A 17,046-nucleotide genomic window follows, 5' to 3' on the forward strand; every position below is an offset into this window, starting at 1 on the left:
TGGTGAAGCAGTCATTTTATGATTTGGCATTCTGAAAAGGTGGGAGCTTGTACTTTATTGTTTATCAGAATGCCAAATCATAAAATTACTGCTTCACGACTGATTTGAGAGAGACAGGGCTGTATATAAGTCACATCAGAAAAAAAACTATATTCTGAAATAAAATTTCTATCAGCCAAACCGAAGCGGAATTCGTCTAGTGGTTATTGTAAATTGAATATTTACTGTTCTTACCTATAGTTTTTGTATGAACCACTATAAGCCCACCAATATTTAAATATCCAATCAATAAGAAACCGTTGATATGCCACGCAAGTGAAGCTACGTTTAACTATAACAAATTAAATCTTAAGTACGTTATTCTCATGTAAGTACATAATGTTAATCAGACATAATCCTTAATTATTATCGCACTAGATTGTAAACCCCGATTAGAATCTACTGCAACAAACGGTAACAACATATTACGTAAATTTTACAACTGTTAGAGTACATTTAACTATAAATAACAGATATGGCAGAAATATTTTTAATGTTACATAATACTCCCTAGTCCCTGCGTAAATTATTGACGCTGCTGGGGCAAAACGACGACGTTGTGTGTAAGGCAAACACATTAAACATCTGAGGTCCAGACCTAAAAGGATGTGGTGCAACTAGTTTTAAATAAGGTTGCTATCCTTGTTCCTAGTAATCTAATTGCACCATTTTAATAGGACTTTTATCTTTTCATTATAGCGTAAACAATTTAAAATTTGTTAAAATATAGAACAACTAGCAGACCGGCCAAGCGTTGCTGTGGCTTTAGGTTTTAGTTATATTACATAGTAGTAAACTATTCAAGGGAAACGGTAGGAGAACACCAGTCATGGGGACCACCATGCTTTTTTGGTGGTAATGCGATTAAATTGTAGCTTATTTGACGTTAACGTTGGTACTTTCAACACAGCGCCATCTGTTAGAATTGTGACTGTCAAATAATAAACCAGTATTTTGCAATAAAATAATATTGCGGGTATAAATTGAGATGTAAGCTATCCTATCTTTTAAGTTAGATCAAATTACACACGGTGTGCAAATTTGATTGAAGTCGGTTCGGTAGTTTAGGAGTCCATAGCGGACAAACAACGTGACACGAAATTTATATATTTTAAGATTAAACAATATTGTTTCTATTAAGAAGGCCGTACAAAACTGTCACCCACACGAAATTCGCGGAAATCTCAGTAACTGCTAAATATATTACAATGAAAATAGAACTGATATTGTATCAATGACTATGTGTTAACTATTAATAATGTGATTAATCGAACACTTGAACTCATACTACTACGTCTCTTGTTTGCTTTGCTCTTAAATGTGGAATTTATCTATATTAAATCGTTGTGTTAACATCCATATCTAGTATGAATGTTTGGGCATTAATTTATATATTTAATAACATTGCAAACAATATTAACAGTTTCTATCGCTTTCTCTCTCCCTCTCTCTTGATAAATCAAAACGGAAGAACAAGATAGTTCATAGAAAACTCAACTTCTTAATGCAGACGAAATTCCCTATATATAAGTTAAGTAAGCTAATACAAAAAATATATCTCGTCGCCTAAGTTTTCGTTTGTCAGAATGGTTTCAGTAGCCACAGGATATTACAAACAAACTTATATACAAATGAGTATAATAAGTTTTCAATATAATAATAATGTGAAATACATTAAAGAACCCTACCATACACTATTTTTTATGTCAAAATGTTTAAGCATAAGTAGGTAAAAGGCGCAGAATAATTTTAACAGTCTTCTACTCGCTGATATTCTCGCTTTCTTGAGGTATATCATTCACTTTTGTAGGTACATAATCGAAAAATCAATGTTTTTTTATTCCTAATATAATAGAGATCTAGAGATCACCATCCTATGATATTTGACTATGTTAAACCGTTTAATCACCTTCCTAAAACCAAAGACAGATTTTCTTTGGAAAAACTAACGAGTCACCTTGTAATGATTTTCAAGAAAAAAACAGCTAAAATAGGTTGTAAGCTTTTAGGTCTAATCCTCAGATTTCTTTATCTGTTTTGTAAATCCATGTTTTTTCTAATTGGCAAGTCGGTCGACTTTAACATATATTATGTATATGTCATGTTCGTTTCCTCAGGGTGGTGAGCAAGTAATTACTATCTATATATATATATAATGAAAATGGTCTTCGTTTGAGGCTCAATCACGCCTAAACCACTGATCGTATCGAAATTTTTCCTAGATGGTTTATGGCTATTTATTTATTAAATTCCAACGTTCCTTCATTTTTTTATTGCTGTTTTACTTTTATGAAAATTTATCCATACGGACTTCACCGCGGAAACGAAACATGAAACATTCGGGGAGGTTTCCTAGAACCTCTAAACGTCAACATCTGTTAAAAACTCGATTTTCGAAATATTTCAATTTTCTTAGCGGGAAGTTAAAAAGAAGAATAATAAAAATATGAAAAAAAATAAAATAATGAAACATAAAATTTCTTTTAATTCGTCCAGCAAAGCGGGCGCGAAACGGCTAGTTAAAATCTAAAACTGGAAGTTGTATGTTAAATGTATTGAAATTTTTTAACTTGTAATATTTTTGTAAACCATAATTGTCATATATTTTAGAAAATATAGCTTGTAACATATTCTGTAGATATAGTTAGAGCATTATGTATGATGTAGTGAACTTTACTAAATAAAAAAAAACCTGGAAGTGTTGTAATAATTGTATTTCTATTTTTTAATTTGTAACATTTATGCTAACCATAATTGTCATATATTTTAGAAAACATAGCTTGTAATATATACTGTAGATATAGGAATATGTATGTGATGATAGTAGTAAAAATAAAACAACGCTTGCAAATGCAAATTTTTGCATTTAGACATCTTGCATACTATTTAAACACAAGGCCAATTGTGTTGTTCTTTTAAATGTTGTTATATTATGACTACATTTTTCAAACAATTACAAAATTCTATTTAAATTCCGCTACAGTATGCCAAATTGATTAAAATTGGTTTCGCGGTTTGGCAGTTATATAAGCAAATTATTAGTAATATAATTTAATTGGTACAAGTTCACATAATAAGTATTTAAAAAATAAATCAGTGGTGCTACAACCTCTTTAGGTCTTGGCCTCAGATTCCTGAATCTGTTTCATGATCATTTTTAAATCTAATAGTAGGTGATCACCCTCCAGTGCCTGCCACACGCCGTCGACTTTTTGGGTCTAAGACATGTCGGTTTCCTCACAATGTTTTCCTTTACCGTTCGAGCAAATGTTAAGAGAAAGAAAGTAATTTGGTGCACAGCCGGGGACCTCAGGTATGAGAGTCGCACGCTGAAGCCACTAGGCTAACACTGCTCAGAATACTCGTAGTAAGTATTAAGAAACATTATTATTGTCAAACTTCAAACGTTTTTGGTGTGATTACAGAGAAAACATGTTTACTAAGCTAATCTGTGGAGCTATATAAAATGATATTTTCTAATATAATATTGACTTAAACTGCAAGAAACATCAATTTGAGAGTGTGATGTTTAATAGTAGATTTTTCGTTCTCTCTGGTCTAAGAAGAAAAGATACTAATCGCTCGGGGTAGAACAGCAGCAATGAACAATAAACTACAAGCTCCCACCTTTTTAGAATGCCAAATCATAAAATGACAGCTTCACGACTGATTTGAGAGCGACCGCCGATGCGAAAACCGCTGTGTGAGTTCGAAAAGTGAGTTACAGAATCGCAGGGCAGAATACAAATTGGAAACGGAAAGAATGTAATGCGTGTATATGAAAGCACCACAGAGGACCAATTACAATCAAACGCGCTATCGATTCACACTCTCAGAGGTTTATTTTCTTCTCTTTACAAATTATATTACCTCATCATATTAAAAGTAGTACAACATATTTCTAAGGGCTTGGGTCATTTAAATAATGTTTAATATTGTTTGTTAAAAATGTTATACAGGCAGTCCTCGACTTACGTCAAACAATGTTTTCAATTTCTCATCTAATTTGATTACATATTAAAGTTTTATAATAATTATTACTAAAATGAATAACACACAAATATCAAAAAAAAACTAGCAATTTCAAGTGCATATATAATTATTTTAAGAACCTTCTTTTTATAATTAAGTATGTATAATGTTTGTTATAAATGCAGTTTTTTTTTAATTTAACAATTCGAAAAACCATTGAGTTTTACATGTAAACATACGAAAAAATATGTCTCGACTTACGTCGTTTCGATTTACGTCGCGTATTTCGAAAACCTAACATGCCGTAAGTACGAGGACTGCCTGTATTTATAATATATCGAAAAATAAGAATTACTTTAAAATAATTCATAGTCAATAACACATTCTAGTAATTTTTAGTAATAGTGTTAAAATAGAATATGCCACTGCCAATGCCACTTAAATGTCAGACGTCAAAAACAGGTTTACAGCTTATATCATGCAATTGACACGGTTATTGTAATTCACTTATGTGCTTGACCCAAAATACGTTTATTATCTGTAGTGTTAATAAGTGGTCCTCGTTTAAAATAAACTCATTGATTTATATTATTTTTTTAGCAATAGTATAGAAGATATTCAAATATTTAATTAATGTTATACAATACGGCAATTTTGGTCTGTAAATATCTTAGGTTACACAACAATTAGTCCCCTTATATCCCGTCAAAATATCCCGGCGCGTACTATTAGTTATGTTGACATCATTCTGACAATGACACTGAGTAAATAAATTAATTGAGAAGTTTAATCGAATAGGTCATGCATAATGACTGTTGCGTAAACAACAATCCATTCGAAATTTAAATTTAAATCCTGATTGAATATCACAAAGGACTTTTGAAGTGGAAAGGACATACGAATAATGTAAGGTGATCAACACCGCAAATAGCAATGGATTTTTTATAGAACAGATGGTAAACGGGCTGGAGGCTCAACCGATGTTAAGTCATACCACCCATGGGCACTCAATGCCAGATTGGTCGTGAGTGCGTTGCCGGCCTTTTAAGAATTGGTACGCTCTTTTCTTGAACGGCCCTAAGTAAGAACTTGTTCGGAAATGCGTCAGTAGGCAGCTGGTGGGCACATAGTACTCAGTTATAGAACGACGGCAGTGTTGTCTCAGTGGTTTAAGCGTGCGACTTCTACCTACCAATAGTCTCTTCTATCTATATCCAAATTAATCGATAATACAGTATGGCATAGAAACAAACATTTTTGGTTGCATTTTTTGATATATTATTATCAGAAACGTAAAGCTTTCATGTTAATTGCATGTGTTGCAAGACGCTGTAAACACCGCACAATAATACTGAGGTCAACCACTTATTGACGTTATAGTCTTACAATCGCTTAAATACCTTCGATTAATTGAAAAGATGGTAATTATAGTCCTAAGCTAAAATTTATAAATTAGGCTGAGATTCAGAGTTCAGACTTCTCCCGTATGTCAAATCTAATACGTTTTTGATACACGGAAGTCATTGCTTACGTCAAAGCTGAATCTAAGGATTCGAATGCATAGTCCTATTGGAAGACTATAAACTACGAAGAGTTGTCTCCTTTTATGTTTTAACTTAAATAAAGTTTAATATTACGTAGTAAAGCCTAAATACAGTAAAAATTCTATTTTTTTTTTATAGAACAGGGTGCAAACGGGAACGAGGCTTATCTGATGTTAAGTGATACCGCCGCCCATGGACACTCTCAATGCCAGAGGGCTCGCGAGTGCGTTGCCGGCCTTTTAAGAATTGGTACGCTCTTTTCTTGAAGGACCCTAAGTCGAATTGGTTCGGAAATACTACAGTGAGTATCTGCTGCCACCTAGTGGATCGCTCTTTGGTGGAACAACGAATGTCGAGGGGATATGGGTGGAATTTCGTATTCTGCCTCCGATTTAGATTTTCATTTTAATACGAAATATCGACGGGTCCTATATATATATATTTTTTTTGCAAAATAGAGTTATAATAGTAGCATAAAAACTATAAAACCTTGTTATAACGTGTTAATTTACTTACATTTTATGTTTTTTCTCCCTAATAACAATTTCTGATGAAGCGTTCTCCATATTGAAATATTTCGTTTTAACTACACGATTATATCACTCATTTAAAATTCTGGTATAAGACAAATAACTCGTTTCGCATTTTATTGTAAAAGCATTATCTTCAAACCGACGTGGTTAAACAAATTAAATTAATTCAATGTTTATTGAAAGATTAATATTATTACAAAGTTCTTTCATTTTCAACTTTATGGTCTACGTGAAATGAAATATGTGTGACTACTTTACGCAAAAGCAAATTTACCAAATTTAAACAATTATTTTGCGTAAATTACTTTTTTTTGTTACTGGAGGCAAATGAGCAGGAGGACACCTGGTGTTAAGTGATACCGCCACCATGGACACTCGCACTGCCAGAAGGCTCGCAAGCGCGCTGCCGGCCTTTTAAGAATTACCTTATGTATGACGTTTACGTATTATTGGTTATAATGTCTGTTGTCCTGCAACGGTTAAAAATTCATAATAATTCTAACTTGATCTAATAACTAAAAAAATAAGTTTCTTACTTTAAATTTTTCATAATTTTCATTAAGTTGTTGATCAACTAGAAGTGTACATATTGTTATACAAAATCGCTAGGCTGAAATAGACTGACAGGAAATTCATCATCTGATTAGTGAAACAAAACACAAATGCTGTGCAAAAGTAGATAATATTTTGCTCCATCATTGTGAATAAAACAAAATCTCTACATCTAATTATTTTTCATATTTCACGACTTTTTAAATTCAACAACTAAACTGTACAATGTACATGCATTAATAATACGACTTTAAGGTACTATTTTATACACCTTTGCTTCCTGCCCAAGTGACCACAACTCAAACACTATAAGTTCCTGGTCGTTTTCACCTGTTATATGTGTCACCGTAAAATTTTTAATTGTAAGCAGTACGTAGAGTTCACAATCTTTCGACAGTTTACAATCTCGCGAGATAGATTACAATCTAACGGTCTTTACAATTTTACGTTAACATATGCACAGAAAAACTTTCACCTTTTATAATATAACGAAGGTCTGGCCATCGTGGGCTCTTAGGCTATTAACAATTGAACATTATTGAATAGATTTGGTCAATGAAGGTCAAATTTTATAATTAAGAGTGCAACTGTTATTTCAAGGTTAAATTGTTGAACTTATAACTCGAGTTTATTTCACCAGTATTTTGAAATAATTTTCATTGTTTTGTTTTTGTTTCTGAACGAATTGTAGAAAAATTATCATTTAATGGATGACACTGACACACGGCCTTCGAGTCATGGAAACGTATATTAGCTGAAACTCAAGAGATTTAATAGATCCATGATCCAATTTAAATTAGCATATCCGGGACATTCTAAGAGATGTAAGATCAGGCCAAACTGCCCCAAAATAGTCCAGGAAGCTACAAAGATCCATTGCGGAAGAGCGGGAGAGATATCCACAAAATATATTTTCCTTATACTGGTATATGTATAATTGTATATACTCATCTTTTACCCCCAAATAAATAAATACTCATGGAGAGAAGCTTTTTGATTGCAATACAAATTGAAAATTTTAAATAACTCTCTCCATAGTAGCTTATCATTTAAAAAAATCAAGCACACCACTACACACAATACTCGTCGAGCGAGTTTGCTTATCTTGCCGAAGCCGCGTACAAATTATTCGAAGAAGTCTATTCAGTATGAGGGTGTGGAATTATTTAATCAATTACCGTCTAACATTCGTAATATTAGCGCGTTTAACCAATTCAAAAGGGCATTAAAGATACATATCAGAATGAGCCTAGTAGATTAAAATTGGGACGGCTGATGGTAACGTGTATCTCGTTCGAATATACAAATTAAGTTTATCATGTAAATAAAATACATTCTTTTTGTATAAATAAAGTTCTTTAAACATAATACACCACGTACCGAATTTAAACCTTGTGGTCGCCAAGCGCGTCAGTGTACAAATTATTTAAAAATATTACCCGAGCCTTTTAACATAAATAACCTATAATAAATAAGTCCTAAGTGATAAAGGAAAAATATAAAAACGTGTCTCGTTTTAGAAATCACTTATAATATGCGATTTTCCTTATTCTCATTTTACCACAAAGGTCAGTTCATATGATTTAGGACTTCCTAACGTCGCTATGAATTAGAATGAACGACAATAACCTATTGTCTTTATTGAAAGGTATAATTTTTCTTTGTTTTAATTGATTATTTAATTATTTCAGTGGGAATAAATAACGTTTTAATAATTCATGCTAGACAAAAGAACTTCCGATTTCTATGTTTTATACTAAAATATATACGAATAAGTTATAGCACATTCATTCTTAGCGATGAAAAATGTTTACGATACGACGTGTCGTGGATGTGGAAGTGCTCCCCTTGTACAGAAAAAAAACTTCGTACGTCAATGCGGGTTCAGATCTAACAGAGAAATATTAATTATGCCAGAATCTTAGAAAATGTTTAGACTGGCGTATCCGACATACGTAGTTTTAAAGTCCGCTGTATTTTGCGTCGTAAACTTAACCTTTACGAGACTATAAATTCAACACACCCCTACATCCTATATGGCTGGCTTGAAGTAACGACAGCGTACACGTGTTTCATGGGTGGAGTTCGGTTTCTCAGGCTAACCGTAGTTAGCAAGAATATAGTAGACGCATTATTCCAGTGGCGTAAGTATATCATCTGGGGCCCGTGGAAAATTCTATTGATGGGACCCTATCAGTAAAAATCGTCACATTACTTCTAAACTTTGAGATTATCAGTATCCTCCATTACACGTTGTATGTGTCCCATTAATGGCCATAGGCCTCCTCTCTTAGGCGAGAGAGAATGGTCTGTAGTCCCCACGCTAGCCCAATGCGTATTGGAGACTTCACATTCATCTATAGAACATAATATCTCTTGGGCTAAGGCCTCTTGGGTCGGGGGCCCGTGGCATTTTGCCAGCCCTGCCACCCTATTGTTACGCCACTGCATTAAGCGAGGAAACCTAAACCTCATTATACAATGTGGATTAAAGTTAGAACCCTATCATTATGGTTACCATTGTTTATATTGAAATAACATCGCTACCATGGTAACAACTTAAAAGCGCGTTTTAAAATCGATCCGAAGTTGTTTGCGTAACGATTTGTGCTCCGTACACAATCCCGTCTTCATTAAAACTATAGTCACTTCACTTCACTTTATTTATAATGGCGACATCTGTGTAAATCACAATTCCGCCAATGTCACGTTCTAAGTCTTCACACAGTGAGGATAGATTTGATAAATTTGATAGATTTAATTTTATCTAAGCAGAGTTACCCAAAACAAAAATGACATCACAGTAAATACAACACACACAGACATCTAATAATATATACAAGAGGTTAACATTTTACAACAAGGTATGAAGGGGAGAATCTTATTTATAACTTTAATTTATTAACTAGCACCTTTTGAAAATAGCACCTTTTGCACAAGAGTCAGCAGTTTCATTACCCGCTATACCACAATGACTAGGTATCCACAAAAGTACAATATGAATATCTTTTTTACTACACCTAAACAAAGCTTCTCTTATTTTTAGAATCGTATTATGTTTTTTTTAGACCTGAATGGATTGGAGAGAATTGCCTGTAAACAGCTGCGAGAATCGGAAAAAATTGTAACTTTATTTAGGTTGTGGGACTCAGCATACAAAACCGCTTCTAGGATTGCAAAAGCTTCACCTGAAAAAACGGAGGTCAATGGAGGAAGTTTAAAGCTCAATACTGTTTTGAATGAAGGGACCCATACAGCCGCACCGATGCTCTCATTATTGGGAATCTTGGAAGCATCAGTATACATCGGTAACCAACCCTGCCAGTCTTTTGAAATTTTTTCCAGAAAACAAGTGGAAGCTTGGGTGGATTTTTTTTCAATTCCAAAGTTTAAAATTATTTTAGGATCAAAAATGAGGGATTCATAACTATTTAAAAACAAGGGATTACTAGGGAAACTTTCAACAGGATTAGGAAGACGAGAAAGTTTATTAAAACTGTGTAACAGGCATGGAACATTACCTGTACTAGATGGCATCGTGAGATTAGATAAGCGACGTAATTTGGACAAGATGGAATGTGAAGAGTATTGAAGGACTTTGATGAAGAAGCGGTCACTTAAAAATTGTCTACGTAAATACAGGGGGGGGTCAACACATTCTATTTGGAGAGCATTGATGGGAGAGGATTTCATAGCACCAAGGATGATGCGTAAAGATTTCGATTGAATTTTGGAAATTTTATCAAGGGCTTGCTTGTTGCCAGGATCTAAAAGGAAGGTGCCATAATCAAAATGACTTCGTACCACAGCATTGTATAAAAGCTTTTGCGAGTAGGGGTGTGCTCCCCACCTCACACCAGATAATGAACGGAGAACATTAACACCTTTCTCACTTTTTTTAATCACATGGTTAAAATGAGGAACACCGTTTAACTTTGAGTCTAAAATAAGGCCTAAAAATTTTACTTGCTTACAACACGATACCAAGGACCCTTTATATGAAATGTTACACCGTGGAACCTTGTATTTTGTAGTAAACGTGACCGCCGAACATTTGGGCACAGAAATAGAGAGACCATGATCATTTAACCAATCACCCAAATAATCCAAAGCCGAATTTAGGCGTGATGATGCCTCTTCAATAGAATTTGATGAAAAGTATAAGGCTACATCGTCCGCGTATTGAAGAATCTGACAGACTGAAGGAATTCACAACAAGCTCCAGGTCATAGGTGTAAATGTTGTACAGAAGAGGACTCAAAACAGAACCTTGAGGTAAGCCCCTCCAAATAGATCTAGGAGACAGCTCCGTATTTTGAGATCTTATAATAATATAACGATTCGAAACTGCATTGCAAACAAAACGTACCAACTTCTCAGGAATACTCAGCAGAAGCATTTTTTGCCTGAGCACCGGAACCAGCACGTGGTCATACGCAGATGCGATATCCAAGAAAACACACACCAGGAACTGTTTCTTTTTAAAAGCAATGCGAATGTCGGTCGTTATTATACTTAGGCTATCCATCGTACTTAAGCCTTTCCTGAAACCAAACTGGGATTTTGCAAAGATATTGTTACTTTCACAAAACCATTCTAAACGAAATTTAATCAAATGTTCCATAATTTTTAAAAGGGTAGAAGACAAAGCAATAGGTCTGTATGAAGAGAAATCTGATGGATCTTTGCCAGGTTTTAGAAGCGGAATGACGATTTGTCTGTTCCACGATTCAGGAATAATTCCAAGATCGAAAAAACAGTTTACTAAATCAAGAAAGTACCTCTTAGTGCCTAATGAAGAATTTATGAGGAATGAATAAGGGATTCCATCTTCTCCAGGGGAAGAGTCAGAGAGACCATTTAATGCTTTGTTCTTCCAAGGAGAATTGACAATCTAGACTGTTTGAAGAGGGGATGTAAGAATTATACTTATAAGGAAGACAATCATAAAAAGGGACTGATGGAGGAGCCAATTTGTCGGCAAAGGAGGTAATCCAGCTAGACGGATCATTAAAAGGGACATCATAAGAATTGAGGGAACAACGGAATCTTCTGATCTGCCTCCAAACAACAGACGAAGGGGTACCAGGGCACATGCTCTCACAGAACTTATGCCAACCAAGACGTTTCTTATTATTAAGAAGTCTGCGAGCAGCTGCAGAAGCTTGTTGGTAGACTAAAAAAATTTCCAAGGTCATGCAAAGACTGTATGACCTTTCTGCTGTTTTTCTTTTTCGAATCATCTCAGTACATTCGGAATCCCACCAAGGAGGGGAAATTTTCCTTTGTGTAGAAGATTTGAGTGGAATATGTAAACTGGCAGATGAGGTGAGGGAGTTGACAAAATCATTGTATGAAGATAAGCAGTTTTCAGCAGAGACTACGGGGAGCGCAGCTATCTTAGAGTCAATAGAAGATGAAAAGTCTGACCAATTGGCCTGATTCAGTTTAAATTTTAAAAGAGGGGAAGGGCGAGTAACGCTCCTTAAATTGGTTGGGAGATCAATTAAAATGGGGAAGTGGTCACTCCCACAAGTGCTCTTAAAAACACGCCAGGATAGAAAAGGGAAAAGATCAGGAGAACAAAGTGATAAATCCACTGCGTTAGCGGGATTCTGAGATGGAAGACTCCTTCTCGTAGGACAACCATACTATAGTCGTATCTTTAATTAGACGAAGCCAACTGACAGTAGCTAATGTCACTTTGTAAAATAATGTGGCCGTATTTAAAGTAATATTAATACGTTCAGTTCTTGTTCAATCAGATGAATGAACAATGAGTGTGAATAGTTAATCATTTCAAACTATAAAAGAATATTATTTCTATTTTTAAACTGTATAATAGTGCTCTGATATAAGTTAGGTACTAGTAGTATTTAACTACTATCAGTTTTTTGACGGCTTAATACAAAGCACGGCGCGGCGACTAGTGCCATCACCGATCATTAATTCATGAGTTGTTTCAATCATTCACTTTGTCACAACCCTATTTTTATTCCATTAAAAACTGACAACACCGTAAACTTCAGTTGACTTCGTCTAATTAAAAATACGACTATACGTATATTTACGATTGATGATTGCAAGTAACCACAGATGATATTTCCACAGGATAACAAACCAAAGTTCTTGTCAAGAGCGTCGACCGGAATCACTTTACGCAATATATAAGCCAACAATTGGTTTTATATACTACAGTTGTTTATTATATTATCATGGTAAATAGTTGGCATTCATCGTGTTTACTTGATAAACATCTAAAGTACATTAGTAACGCTAAGGAAGAATATGTTTGCGTTACATTTGAAAGAATATGTAACGTCATTGAATTGCTAATCTTTTAGCATATACATTACACATGTACAACATATAATGTTATTAAATATATGTATAATAGAAGTACACATCCTTAGATGATAAATTATTTAGAATAATTGTAAGGAAGATTTCATATAGTCTCATTAAATATTCAGAAGTAAAATTTGAGAATCCGCGTTCAAGACGAGCAACGATGCTATCCCCTATTGAACCCGTCTTTATAAGACACAATTCATAGCGGATAGACATAGATAACAAGACAATAGCAGTCTTATCCCTGAGGTTGTAGATACGCACCCCGGCTTTGCACCAATGGACATTCGCTCACACAGTGAAAGGAAACGTGAGAAACCGTGCTTAAGCCCGGAAAGGCAACTATTTTACTGGCTATTCAATTGGCCTATCATAAAAAATACATAAATCATGAAACAACAACAGAATGCTGAGACCCAGGCCTAAAAGGTTGTAGCGCCTTTGGATATGAAACAATTGAACTGGAATTCTAAATTTGTATATAATTTAAATGTAGCGATCTCATTCTTGTCACGCGTTTTTATTATTTGTAAAATGTAAATCCAATCTCATGATTACTGTGCGCCTTTCATAAACCTAATGCAAACTATAGTTTAACATTCTTATCATAAGGCTGTATACATATCCATTTAAAGAATGTCATAAACTACCAATAGACCACAAGCCCATGAACAAAAAAAACCTGTGAAATGACCCAACCTGAATTACGCTTAGAAGGCTGTTACTATATCTGAAAATAGCTCTGAGCACTATGCCGTCATTTCTGAGCGGTACATGTGAGTACGTGAGTGAATGGACTTTCTCATGTACAATGGGGGAATTTCGACTAATTATTAATGTACGGCTTTGTTATAAGTGTATAGATGATTAAAAATAAATGTCGAAAAACCTAGTGCCGTACAAAAGTGATGGTGCCGGAAGTCGGTGCAAATTTTTAATTCGACGACAGTTGCAGAAGCAATATAGGTCATTTATTACTGTACGGCATTTGTGTGATTCCTTTTGGACACATATACAGATACTTTACCCGTAAACGCCGTAAATATTCCCAGCGGAGCGGTCGAAAGCCAAGGGTCGGAACCCTACCCCTACACCCATATACCCTAAGGTCATTGTAAAATGTACGGCAACATGTTCAAAATATTATTTAACACGGACAATAATGTTTTATAATTATGCCGTCCAAATATTATAGTTAATATTTGTGTAATTAAATATTTATCGAAATTTCAGGATTTACCAAGTTCTTACTGCTGTAAGATCAGAGAATAATGTACGGCAACTTGTTTTTTTACATAATGTTACTAAATATTACCGTTGTACATTATAGCCGTTCATTATAAATGGTAACAAATAAAAATATTATGATAAAAAATATATGAAATTTCCGAAATTTAGATGACTTTTCAAATGCTCCTAGAGTAATATGGGGAGTAATATTTTCAAAGATTATTGTTATTTTATATGTAACAAATATAAATAAACAAAAAAAACCAGATGCCGTACATTTTACTCCAGATTATTCTTTACAGCTGATAAAAACTTCGACGACGTTTGAGGTGTCCCTTAAGGTCATTAATAACTGTACATATCTGAGTATACTACCATAAGGCTGTAAAGTATATTTACAGCCTTATCGTACCAGCAGAGAGAGGTAAAGGAAAAATATTTTTAACAAAAATATATATAATACAGGGCGTCCCAAAGTTATGAGACATGAAGGGAAAGTACCTTAAATATCGCAGATAGGGTATTTTACTAAAAGAAGACTTTATGTTATTTATAAAAGTTAGTAATTCTGCATTCAAAGATTTTTTAAAAACTACTTACCTCGTCTGGAAATCGAACCGGCTTAAATTTAAAAAAAAACACCCCTACTTTTATGATGCCAATCGAAAGAATGGCCAAAACCTAATAACTTTTCTAAAGTAACAGACTCGTAGGGGATTTTTTTAGGCCGAATACGATAGATAATGTTTTCAATTTGATTAAAAAGATATATTCACGCTGTCCCTTTCTTTTAAAATACTAGGTAACTTAAGAAGAGTTATTAGTTTTTGGCCATTCTTTCGATTGGCATCATAAAAGTAGGGGTGTTTTTTTTACATTTAAGTCAGTTCGATTCCTAGACGAGGCAAGTAATTTTAAAAAAATCTTTGAATGCAGAATAAATAACTTTTAAAAATAACATAAAGTCTTCTTTTAGTAAAATACCCTATCTACGATATTTAAGGTACTTTCCCTTCATTTCCCATAACTTTGGGACGCCCTGTATTGGTAGGCGGTGGTAGCGGACTATCGAAAGTGTACGGCATTTATCTTTTATTGAAGATTGTCTAAAGTATTAATAACCTGTGTTATTGCCGTACAGATAAAAGTCACCGGAAAATGACTCTTTTCTGAGAAAAGTAATTTACCCCATACACCTATGTGTTCCACAAAAAATGTACGGCATGCTGGAAAATGTTATCTATTTGTGAAGTACTCTCAAGATCATTTAATTTTATGTTGATTCATATCATCATCACCTATATGCTAATCAGACATATGTTGCGACCCTTGGCTTTCGACCGCTCCGCTGGGAATATGTACGGCGTTTACGGGTAAAGTATCTGTATATGTGTCCAAAAGGAATCACACAAATGCCGTACAGTAATAAATGACCTATATTGCTTCTGCAACTGTCGTCGAATTAAAAATTTGCACCGACTTCCGGCACCATCACTTTTGTACGGCACTAGGTTTTTCGACATTTATTTTTAATCATCTATACACTTATAACAAAGCCGTACATTAATAATTAGTCGAAATTCCCCCATTGTACCTGAGAAAGTCCATTCACTCACGTACTCACATGTACCGCTCAGAAATGACGGCATAGTGCTCAGAGCTATTTTCAGATATAGTAACAGCCTTCTAAGCGTAATTCACGTTGGGTCATTTCACAGGTATTTTTTGTTCATGGGCTTGTGGTCTACAACATTTATATTTTACGGTGGAGATAATGATTCAAGAATTTTTACGTTTTAAATAAGAATTCGTTATAATCCAATAATATTATTTTTATATGCATTATGCATCTTGACAAGCCCGCTAGTTTTACATTAATACAAATTACCATTAGTTTTAAAATGTAATATACCATGATTTAGATTGTATTTTTCTAAATTACGGTTTAATTTTAAACGAATGTTTATTAGGATACGTTGAATAAATTTTGTACAAGTTTTAGTTATTTATGTTTTTAAAGTTTATTTTCTTTAAAAACTTAAGATAAAAAAAATGCAAATGAATAGCTCAGAAAGGAGTTTCATTTAAGGAGTATGTATTTCCGCGGAAGGTGTTATTGTAACTTTTTATCGCAAGCTGTTATCTTTTGTTTAATATACACCAAATCAGACTTAATACATCCTTTTATGAACGTTTACTTATGTTGTTGCATATCAATCGCAGGTTTTTGTCACTATATATTACAAAGGAAATTACGCCGCCGCGTCTCGGGCAGGAAATCGTGAATTAAATCGATAGTGATAATTTAGATACATAAGAGAAGCAATTAAATACCAAAGCATTTGTATTAAATATTTATTTCACTTATGTAGATTTACTTTATTTTAACATCAGAATTAATCAAATTAATTTTTTGTTTTTTAAGTACATTATTCTCCGACCATTAGATCGATCATACCGATAATAAGAAGATTTTATTAATATTTTACCACAAGAAAACGGTACGTTACGGTATTTAAATAATAATACGTTCATAACTTTTAGTTCGGAGACAAACGTTTTCATTAATTGTAACCAGGTATAATGTATATTATTACATTCAAATATCAAAATGAATTTTGTGTTAATTTCTTTTACATGATTACATTTGAACGTTAGAATAATATAGCTTACGTACCCGTAGTAATACGTACCTAGTGTACGAGTGTACAATCGTGTACAAGTACACGATTGTACGCTCCGTTTCATTCTGATTGGTCAACAGCGTCTCTAGTTCAATTAGCGTTGGCACGCGACATGACGTTTGACTAATTACAAATAAACGC

The 17,046-nt window shown here is 33.9% G+C and overlaps 1 protein-coding gene across 3 annotated transcripts in view; it reads right to left on the reverse strand.

Moving 5' to 3' along the window:
* The window catches only part of LOC125055033 (putative inorganic phosphate cotransporter), a 31,859-nt gene that overhangs the window by 12,650 nt on the left and 2,163 nt on the right, over positions 1–17,046 (reverse strand). Inside the window, exon 1 of one of the 3 annotated variants that reach the window (XM_047657232.1) lies at positions 6,072–6,178. The exons of 1 other annotated variant lie outside the window; for it this stretch is intronic. In XM_047657232.1, the coding sequence (XP_047513188.1) occupies positions 6,072–6,121 (50 nt within the window). In that variant the 5' untranslated portion in view covers positions 6,122–6,178. Of the gene's footprint in view, positions 1–234; positions 254–6,071; positions 6,179–17,046 lie in introns of those variants that run through there. One more of the 3 variants, XM_047657234.1, reaches the window with a different exon arrangement.

This window comes from Pieris napi, chromosome 13 (assembly GCF_905475465.1).
Source record: "Pieris napi chromosome 13, ilPieNapi1.2, whole genome shotgun sequence".
In the NCBI taxonomy this organism is placed as follows: Eukaryota; Metazoa; Arthropoda; class Insecta; order Lepidoptera; family Pieridae; genus Pieris; species Pieris napi.